The 11,428-nt window shown below is 38.6% G+C and overlaps 1 protein-coding gene across 4 annotated transcripts in view; it reads left to right on the top strand.

Moving 5' to 3' along the window:
* LOC139450549 (protocadherin-11 X-linked-like) overlaps window positions 1-10,653 on the top strand; it is a 212,106-nt gene extending 201,453 nt beyond the window's left edge. For 3 of the 4 annotated variants that reach the window (XM_071232296.1, XM_071232295.1, XM_071232297.1), the window contains 2 exons: window positions 4,311-4,452; window positions 8,150-10,653. In XM_071232296.1, coding sequence (XP_071088397.1) covers window positions 4,311-4,452; window positions 8,150-8,616 — 609 coding nt within the window. In that variant the 3' untranslated portion in view covers window positions 8,617-10,653. Of the gene's footprint in view, window positions 1-4,310; window positions 4,453-6,139; window positions 6,200-8,149 lie in introns of those variants that run through there. The other variant, XM_071232298.1, reaches the window with a different exon arrangement.
* The last annotated feature ends 775 nt before the right edge of the window (window positions 10,654-11,428 follow it).

Below are 11,428 nucleotides of genomic sequence, written 5' to 3' on the forward strand. Positions count from 1 at the left end.
TTAACAGTATTTTTGCGTTCTACAATATTGATATTTCTGCATGGTGGAATGATTCTTTGAAGATGAAAATTGAATACAAGGACATTGTCCTCAGGGAGAGAGTGTATCAATTAACATATAAAATGTTCTGCCTGAATTAAATATGTGCATCCACAAGCTTTGACAACAAAGTTGGTGTAAAATGGTTGTGAAGAAACTAGAAAAATGATAGTGTGTTTACAAAGATGGCCTTGTGTGAAATAGTATCTTAACTAATTGCATCTAACAAACATTAATGATCACAAAACTTCAAAGAGTTCATTTTAGAAGCACGAAAGAAATGAAATGATTGGTGCGTGAATAAAGCATTCCGCTTACCAACCTTTTGTTCCTGGAAAATTAGTTGGGTAAAACTAATTGTTCATAAACCGTTTTTTCATTGGCTCATGTTCTTTTGGAACATGGAATTCTCTCTCAAGAGTAAACTGAAGGAGGTTTTAAAGTATAGGCTTAAAAACATGGCACAAAAGTCATTGAATAGTTTGTTTATGTTATAGTTAGGTTGTGTTTAATCAAGATGTACTGCTTACACATGCAACAAGGGAATTACATTGGGGTGTATTTAGGTCATGTGTTAGTTTAGGTCTTCCAGCCTTTTAGTACCACTTGATGACTATCTCTAAGCACTGGAAGCAGAAAACTTAAAAAAAGACCACTACTCATTGTAAACATTGACAGTTAAGGGAGACTACTCTGCGTGAACTACTTTTAGACACAATTTGGTGCAAATAGAACATCTCTGAGCCAAACAATCAACTTCTACTACTGCTGCTGATGATGTTACTACTACAACTACTCCTATTACTATTACTCCCCTGTGAAGATCCAGGTTAGAATTGGTTTCAGCAGCCCATGCTTTTTGTAAGAGGTGACCAAGGGGATCAGGTGTCAGCCTTCTGACTTGGTTGATGCATGTCATCGTATCCCAATTGTGTGGATCGATGTTTATGATGTCAATCACTGGATTCATCATCCCTTAACTTCAGGATCCACTTGTTGCAGGTTCAAATCCCAGACTTGCTCTCAATTTGAACCTTGGTCACACAACATTAAATATGTCTCCCCCCATGCTTTCCCTCACACATGAGAGAGTGAGTCAGTATGGTTTTAAGCCACTTTAGCAATATTCCAGCAATATCACGGCAGGGGACACCAGAAATGGGCTTCACACATTGTACCCATGTCGGGAATCGAACCCAGGTCTTCATCATGACGAACTAACAATCTAACCAATAGGCTACCCAACTGCCCCCTCAAACATGAAGCTGACATGCCCGAAATTCTGCTCAAAGCAGTGTTACCCCAACTCACTCTCGAACAAGACCAACTCAATTGACTATCAGCAATGATAGACTCATCAACAGAGCTTCAAGATTCTACTCTAAGATAAACCGTCCTCAACAGAAGAGATCCCTTCCTATAAGTCCTGCTACTGTGCTTGCAGCTTGCTTAATCCAAAATGCTGATCACAAACTGAGACTGTTTTAGAAATTAAGTGATTTTCCCGAAATGTCTGAAATCTTAAGTATGTGTCTACAAAGATTCTCTTGATGGAAAGCTAATGTCATCGATAATCCGAAGGTGAATTCTGCCAAACAACACAGGGTTGAGAGCCATGTCAAACAGACATATACAAGCATCTTCTAATTTTCATCAGGTTTCAAGAATTGATAATAAAAACAGTCACAGATAAAAAAATAATCTTTCATGTATGGTTTCCAATGCAAGTTGGACATAATCGATCAAATGTTCATCTGTTAATCAGACAAAGTCTGTTTATGTCTGTATAGAGGCATGCCCAGCCAGCAAATTATCCAATCAGAGTTAAAAGATTAGATACGAAAACCGATAACTCGGAAATCTGCCCATGCATACCAAGGATATGTCATGCAAGGCCGTGATCAGAGAGAACGGGAATAATTAACACTGTGTTGGATTAGAACAAGTATTAATTTAATTAAAATGATTTTAGGCTTGCAGAATTATTCATAACGTTTTGCAAATCGAAAAAAGAAAAGTCAAAGAAGCATGAAGACTTTGCATGAAAGCTTGACACTAGGTGGAACAAGCGTTAACATGGACGCAGAAATTATTCAAAAGAAAGGTCACCCTGGACAGACATTCAGAAGGTGGGAGTCAGGTTAAGTGCCACACTGTATGGTATTTCAGTTATATAATGTCAGCCTAATGTCGGATTATTTAAGGACAAATTCAGGATTCAAACCTACAAATCAGTGGATCCTGGCATGGTTAAGGGATGCAACTCCGCTAAGGCCACAGACATTAGACCACTGGGCCACCTGTTTCCCCTACAGACTTTCAAAGTCTTAGGGAGTGGATGGGAGAGGCAGTGTAAAGAAATGGGAAAGTGAAAAGTGAAGTCACTTTACACATTGTACCGATATGATGAACCTAGGCCAGAGGTTAGACGAGCAAACACTCTCTCCACTGGGCTACCCTACCCTCCTCAGAAATCTATAAGGATAATGTTCTTCAGCACCATATTCCAGTCAGTTGATTTGATTCCACACAGATTTGATTTCAAATTGAATCTTTTTCTTTCAAGGAATAAGAATTTAACAACTAAATTGTGCAATATTATTTTTATTATATTGTTTATTGTTTAAATCTGCACACTTTCTGAAAGAGGTAATTTATTTTAGAATGATGATGTCTGCCAGAATCCAAATTTCCAGGTTTTAATGGAATTTTGTCTTGAAAAGTGTGGATATGATACAAAGATCACATGATTTGTGTGTACAGTATCATCCTTTTGAAATATCAGCTATTTTTAACAGCAATGGGTAGCAATAGTTCATCTCTGCACAGCAACAATTCAGCAATTTATGACTTTTCTTATTAGACATTTGACAAACATCTGATAACCAGGACATCATGGGAAATATTTCTACCCAGCTTGATGTATATCAATATAAAGACCATCATTTTTTTCTATTATCTTTAATGATCATTGCACCATAAAGAATGTTATCAAATAGCCATAACTTGCTGTAAAAAAGTGCTTCTTTTATTTTCGACTTGACCCAAATGTTTACAATGGACGAAAGTGAAATTCTTTATACATACATCCAGTGCATTATTCATGCCATTCCTAAAGTGACTTGGTGAACTCTTTCGTTAACCAGCAAAGCAGAGCTGTTCTTAAGCACCTTATATTCTATTTGTAGAAAATGTCCAATTTTCATGTCTGGTGGTTGCAGAGATCCGCGGCATGTATTCCTCGTGTTGAAGGCAACAGTAATAAAATTTGTTTGACCTCACAAGCACAGCTAAGAGCTTTGAAATGATTTCCATATCAAGGATATGAAACCATTCTTTAAGACCAAATAGTATCCTTGTAGGCATTACAAACATCACTGTTGGTTTAGTGATAAATACTGTTAGAATGCATGATGTATGAATACAATAGTTTCATCAAGTCCTGCTGGTTGAAATACATTAAAGTAGTCCATAAAAGATAAAAAAAACTTTTATAATTTGGTTTTCACTGAATATTAAATTTGGTAAAGTTTATGCCTTCTCTTTTTACATATAAGTACAAACTTTTTACATTAATGTTATAGCAATTTGCTGAGTGGCAAAAAATGAATTAAGGTTAAACTAATGGGACTATGTTGTCGTATGTGTCATGTTTGTTAAGCTAAGATCTTCGTGCAGGTGGGGGGCATGGGTGGCCCCACCGTCTAAGGCGCCGCGATTCGCTGTGCAGAGTTGCATCCCTTGGGCATGCTAGACACCTATGATTGTGGGTTCGCATCCCGGTTTGCCCCAATTAGGTTTCTAGGTTTGTCAGCACCATACCTGTGCTCGTGGGTTTCACCGAAGTGGTAAATGTCTTAGACCTGCATCACTTGGGGCTTTCCTCCCACATTAAGCTGACACGCCGTGATATAACTGGAATACTGTTAAAAGCGGCGTCAAACCCAACTCACTCACTCACTCACTCACTCACTCACTCACTCACTCACTCACTCACTCACTCTTCATGCAGGTGTCCATATTAACATTCAGCATAAAAAACAAAATGCTTTTTAACTTTTCATCTTTTTGGGCCAGAAGATCAATTAGCCAATGGAATATGTATACCTTTGGAAAAAATAATATTTGTTAATTTCATATGGCAAAAGTTATTTGGATCACATTATTTGTCATTATTTTACTTTAGATATTGAAGTTTTAAAAAGTCTTAGTAAAAGCTGGAAATGAGATATAGGCACTGACATCTAAAAAATAATTACTCTTTTTTACAGGCTCGAACTCTGCTTGAAATACTGAAAAAGAACGAGATCGATGTTTCAAGTGAGATGTCGGGAGAGACAGGTACAAGTGACAGTGGTCATGGGGGCAGTGAAGAAGACCTTCACGCCAAGACAGGTCAAGCACAGGAAACAGGTAACTTTGGCGCCAATTTTAATTTCGATGTATGCTGATGTTAGACCATTATGATAATCTTGCAATAATCAACACACATATATATATATAATATGGAGACAAATTGATTTATCAGACGATATACTTTTTTTAGCAACAAACATATTTCCTATTTTTTCATAGATTTGTATATTTTTTGTAAAATTAAAATAATCAGAAGTTTTTATTTTTTGTGAAAGATGTAAATGTCTGATTTAAGATTAAGAAACAGTAGCAGCTTAGTGAAACAGACAAGTGCTTCTAACATCTTTGTGTATTTTGTTATTGGTAAATAATGACAATTTTGAATTATTTAACTGGTGTGTTGTTCTTTACTCAAAAAGGACCAATGAACACTTTGTAAAAAATATTTGATTGCATTTTGATATTCATACTCACAGCATGCAATACTGCCTTCACCAAAAATTGTTTTCAAATGAGTGAAGTCATTTGTAGATGCTCTGGTCTTGAGAGAATTGTTTTTCAAATTCATAGCAAAGAAACATGCCAGTTAATTTTGGTAATTGATTCTCAAAAAATCTCTTTCTCTTTATACTTTTTTCCCTACATCATTAGGAGAGAATTATAAAAGTTCAATTACATCAGAGTATGGTTCTGGATCTTGTTTACCCACAACATAATACAAATTGTGTGAACTGTTTAGAAAGAAGAAATTATTGGAGCTTTCTCATTCCCATGGGATTGTTAAATGTTATTTAAAAATATGGTTGTGTGCTTCACTGAAACAAAAGAATGTTTTATATGTTTTGTACAGCTTTAAACTAATAATATCCAAATCCCTGTTCAAATCAAACCCGTGGAAATGAGAACAGTATGTCATAGGTGTTTTAAACTAGAGGTTTAATAATAGAGAATGATGTTACAATGTTACATACTCCATAACATCTCAGAAAAATGGTATTCATGTAATATATGCAGAAAAAGAACTACGGTATTCGACATAATAAGCGCCCCGCTCTAATATGCGCCCACGGCGACATTTGCTAATATATTGGCTGGTGAACAATCCCAATTAGCACCCCTTCCGATTGATCAATGTGCACAAGACTTATTTATTCGCGTATAATACGCACTCATGTGTTATATGCACCCTTGATTATAGGCCATTAAATTCTGGAAAATATATATGTCGTACATAAACACTTCAGGCTGTCAGCATAAACCACAAAATTTAGCTTTCAACTCTGTTTTTTTTCCACCAAAATAATATTCTGATAAGAGCCCCCTATTTCTAATTTTGAGAGCGCCCTGGGCGCTTATTACGTTGAATACGGTAATGAATTCAAGAATTTGAACTAAGAGCTTATTCAAGGATAAAATATGTCCCCAGCAACCTATGCTTGTTGGCAGATGCTATTGGGAATTGGTCGACAAGCTTGGTGGAAGTTTGATTATGTGTCATTGTATGGTGTCTTTGTTTATGATGCCATTCACTGCTTTGTCTGGCTGAGATTATTACATAACTTCTTTGATCGGCAATTAGAAGTTGGAGTATTAAGTAAGGATAAGAAATTATGGATTTATTACAGTCTATTTGATACAGCTGGAATAATACTGAATGCAGCTATTTAAATACACAAAATTCATCTTGAAATGAATATATGACCATGTGATCCCCTAGAATATAGTTACACATTGTATTTATCAGAGGATAAGAAGGCTAAGGTTATCCATGAGTGGTATGTATAACCACATCGTCCAGTCGGTCAGTAGGTGAGTGGACTGCATGGTCAGTGGAATGAAACACTAACATCGTCATTGTCCACTGATGTTAGTCTTCCTAATCGTGGACGACATTTCCTGTACAATCTATCATGACCTTCACAGCTTATGCGTAATCTGTCCTTTATCTGTTGTGATTCAGTACTAGGGCTGAGACAGGTAACTCGGGTATTCAGGTCGGGTGGGTCCTGAGTAGGACACTCAGTCACGGGATATATTGTTTAATAACAAAAATTATCTAAAACTCTATGGTCACACCACAAGTCACTAATGTTCCCATTTCTCTCTGACAATGCACCCATTCCTTCTGACTTTTATATGTTTGAATAAATATAAAACACCATGCAGTAAACTTCAGCGTATGCATGACCAGATCGTTTTACACATGTATTTAAAAACATTTTGCCAGGGAGTCAAACTTTTCCATATCGGACAGTTTGTACCTATCTCTAAGTATCTACAGCAGGTACCCGGGAAGGGGAGGGGAGGGTACCCCTAGGGTCGGGTAATAGGGTGGAGGGTACCTGGGTCGGGTCGGGTCGGGTAATAGGGTGGAGGGTACCTGGGTAGGGTTCAGGTAATAGGGTGGAGGGTACCTGGGTAGGGTCGGGTAATAGGGTGGAGGGTCCCCGGTTAGGGTCGGGTAATAGGGTGGAGGGTACCTGGGTAGGGTTCAGGTAATAGGGTGGAGGGTACCTGGGTAGGGTCGGGTAATAGGGTGAGGGTCCCCGGTTAGGGTCGGGGAATAGGGTGGAGGGTACCCGGGTAGGGTCGGGTAATAGAGTGGAGGGTCCCCGGTTAGGGTCGGGTAATAGGGTGGAGGGTACCCGGGTTGGGTCGGGGAATAGGGTGGAGGGTACCCGGGTAGGGTCAGGTAATAGGGTGGAGGGTACCCGGGGAGGGTCGGGTAATAGGGTGGAGGGTACCCAGGTAGGGTCGGGTAATAGGGTGGAGGGTACCTGGGTAGGGTCGGGTAATAGGGTGGAGGGTACCCGGGTAGGGTCGGGTAATAGGGTGGAGGGTACCTGGGAAGGGTCGGGTAATAGGGTGGAGGGTACCCGGGTAGGGTCGGGTAATAGGGTGGAGGGTACCTGGGTAGGGACGGGTAATAGGGTGGAGGGTACCCAGGTAGGGTCGGGTAATAGGGTGGAGGGTACCCAGGTAGGGTCAGGTAATAGGGTGGAGGGTACCCGGGGAGGGTCGGGTAATAGGGTGGAGGGTACCTGGGTAGGGTCGGGTAATAGGGTGGAGGGTACCCGGGTAGGGTCGGGTAATAGGGTGGAGGGTACCCAGGAAGTACATTTTGACCCGTCCCAGCCCTATTCAGTACTAACTTTTATCATTCATAAATACACCGTTTGAACTTATTCACATATGACTGAAAATCATGTTTTAGATGGAGTCTTAACCCCTGTTTAATTTCACTTTGGATCATTTATTGATAAACTAAACTACACTTCACACTTGTTATCCCAAATCCCGTCATGATCATATTAGTAGGAAGAGATATTGCATAGACTGCACTATTGTTGTTGATTACCAATGCCTCAATGTACAGACTTAGTCACTAACTACAGTTTGTAAATAATTCAGTTCTGAAGTAAATCCTTTCATGTCATATAAAATTTCATTGTGGTGATATTTTTGTTTTATTTTTTCTAAGAAATGTTGCCATGTAATAAAATAAGGTACAGATATACATGCATTTAAAAATGTTTTGACCGAAGTACCTTAGAATATTAGACTGTAGCTTATGGAACATGTTTATTCAAAGTGATCTGTTTAAATTAAAAATCATCAGTAAACTATGAATAGTTTAAAACTTTAAGCTGTGAAGATTTCCTATGATTATGGTTAGCTTTTGTTGCTATTCTTATTCTTATTCTTCTTATTATTATTATTTGAAATGTCATTGAATAACTTTGCTATATTTCAGAAGAAACCAAGCCAGGCCAATTCTTCCCTACGACATTCCATGGTGGCAGTAGTCGTGTTCCAGTCTACAACGATGGTCGTCAATCCCGCAACGGTCGCAAGACAGCGCCATCTACACTCCGGGGCTCAAGAAGTCAAAACTTCCGCTCACAACCCCAACAGTTTCCATCCAATCCAAGAACATTTGAAACAATGGACAATGGCTACCATTATAACACAGCCCCACACCCACCAAGGTCGGCACAGGCTGACAATGTCCTTCACACATTTAGTAGCCCCAAGTCAGAATGCAAACACTTTCAACCTCGCCATTTAGACTTTGTCCCAGGGTCCAGTCGGGGACGACCAGAGACTCCGATTCGTATCGAGGAGGATAGAAGTTCCACTTCGGGGAGTTATACCTTGAATTCCAATCGAAGGACACCAGACATTGATCACATGATGTTTAACAGTGATGTGGTAGTGTGAAAGTAAGTGTTGGAAGGACTTTATATTTATTCATGCAGGCCAATGGGCATAGCTTCAGTTCTGTGAATAAATCTGTGGTAAGCTGTGTAACTGTATTGGAATTATCATTCCAAAATGCTTTCTTGAAGTCAGAGTATTGCGATGGCCACATCCTGCCTTTCAGCGAAGACCTGTGGTTGAGACATTTTGATGAAATCTGATGTAGATCCACAGTTTCAAGATGAAATATTTCAACTTTGCAAGTAAATCTACATATATTTACTGCACTCTGTAGCTATCTTCTAGCCTCTGACACTGAAGACAGAGAACCATATGAGGAGCATTTATAGGACAAGCTTGCCACTGTCACATGCACGCTACCAAGATATTTTCCAGATACACATTCATCATGAGAGGAATTGTCCCTATTCATGAGAGGAACTCTCCTTAGAGTAAACTTGATACCGAAAGCCTTCATGTAATGATGGACTACTTGTGGTGTCATAGCTGGGTTGGCTCCCATTTAGAGCAAATCCAAGATTTCAGTGTTAAACAAGTGCTTAAAGACACAAACAATGATTTCAAGTGCTGCCATGGTGCTAAATGTGGTTGAAGATCAACACTCTTTGATAAATTGGATCCTATATCCAAACAGCTCAGATCCATGTGAGCATAATTTGAAGATTAGAAAAGACAAGGAGTAGATCTGTAACCATGTGCCATGGACATGAGTTGTAGTGATCTACTTACACATGAATAGTTTTTTCCCCGTTCCAAGTTCTACGGTCAAGTGCCATGCTCGTGCTCATCCTGTTGTGAAATCGGATACTGAAGAGCTTGGGTGCTTTGTGAATACACTGAACACATCAGTTGATATGTTTGATATTGTGTGTGTCGCTGTGTTAAAAGAATGGTTTAAATAATGCATCTTCCCGATGACTTTGAACTTATGGACTCAGATAAAGAACTGAAAGAAGGAGTGGAAGTCTCTTGAAGCTGGATCTCTTGTAATGAAACGTGATCTTTACCAATTGTATTTTTAAAAACGGTTTCAGAAAAGACTGAAATGTTTCTCAATTTGATCATACTCTCAGTGCTCAATCCCAGTTCATCTGATGTTTCTAATCATAATCTGCTCAAACATGCTGAATCCCGAAAATGATCAGCAAAGATGCCTGCTTCTTCTCCACACCAGAATAGTCGCTATTTTACATCAGGCTATTTTATCTAGTGATCTATATAACCAGCCATAGGTCAAGTCTTGTAAACAGAACTGTGATGTGCAGAGCAGATATACAAGAGAATCTCCTGTGATGAAGTGGTGTGCTTTTCACTTGTAGCTATTCACTGTAGACAGACTATCTAGTCAAGGCAGATATATTGGATGTTCAAGACAGGCATTGATTAATGTCAGATACTCTCTAGAGTGAATATTCCCCTTGGATGTGTAAGATTTGTTAAATGTTCCTTTGGGAGCAATAAGGTATTCTCCCTTCACTGGTATGACTAGAAGACAAAGTTAATTCCTCAATTATTTATTCTTAAGTTGATATTTTGACAGGAATTGCGCATGATTTTTAGAAGTGGATTCATCTAAATATCAAAATTATTATTCTTTATTACATATGACCTTCATCAGGATGCCAGAGAAACATTTATCAAATTTATACAACCATGTTGATGTGATATCATCTTCATAATAATATATGATCATTATCAACCATCATTATAAAGAATTTATAACTCATCTGACAAATTGTATCAATATTAGGAGGAATTCCTATTTTTGTAAATTGAAAAGCGTTAAGGTTTGTTGAAATTGTTTTGTTTTGTTGCAGGTTTGTTTAGTGGATATTGTACATTGTGACTGAAAGTTTAAGATTCAAGCTTTTTGAAACAAATATGCTTGTTCTTATTCTGGACAAACAAACAAGAAATAATGACTCAGTCATTTCATACAAGGCAACATTGGATATTGTATCATCTGTTTTCTTCTTGCTTTTTTGAATTTTTAATATCACATGAATGTTTCTGTAAATAAACTTTATCAAACATAACACAAAAATGATATCCAGTGCTTTTGTTTTTTTATATTTTGAGGCATGGGTGGCCAAGTCATCTAAGGCATTGCACTTTGCTGTGTATAGTGGTGCCCCTTAGCCTGTGATCAAATCCTGTTTTACCCTGATTATGTTTCTGGGTCTGTCATCTTCCTGAGGCAAGTGAGTTAACTGACTATAAAAGTCCAGTTTCCACCCTTGCTGAACAAGGCTGGAATTACTGGGCTCGATCGTAGCGCCACCACTGGCTATTACAAGTTATGTCCCTTCTATTGCTCTCCTATGGACCAATCAGATTCCACCACTCGTATCACTTGCATTTGCTCCAAACAAAACGGCGGTGCCCAGTCAAGACGATCTTATTGATAATCAAGATCTATATATTGTGATAAAATGAGTCAAATCCTGCAATCGACTGAAATCTGCATGACAATATACGAACCGGATTTCGATTTCGGAGCGTGATTTTCATTGAACTATGCATAGACTCGTTAGTCCAGCCAAAATGCAACTCCATAATACCAGCCTAGTTCGGCAAGGGTGGAAACTGGACTTTTATAGTCAGTTAACTCTCTTGACTCACTCCATATATATAGCAGCACAAGGTTTGGAGTGAGTGAGTATAGTTTCATGCCACTTGTATCAATATTCCACAATATAAAAGTGGGAGACACCAGAAATGGGTTTCATTTTGGCTTAGAATAGGTCCCAGGCAATCTTTTCTGGCTGTAAGAGGTGACAAAATGGATCAGCTTAGTAGGTCTTACAGATCC

This window comes from Haliotis cracherodii, unplaced genomic scaffold, assembly GCF_022045235.1.
Source record: "Haliotis cracherodii isolate W230 unplaced genomic scaffold, xgHalCrac1.p SCAF_8, whole genome shotgun sequence".
NCBI classification, from domain to species: domain Eukaryota; kingdom Metazoa; phylum Mollusca; class Gastropoda; order Lepetellida; family Haliotidae; genus Haliotis; species Haliotis cracherodii.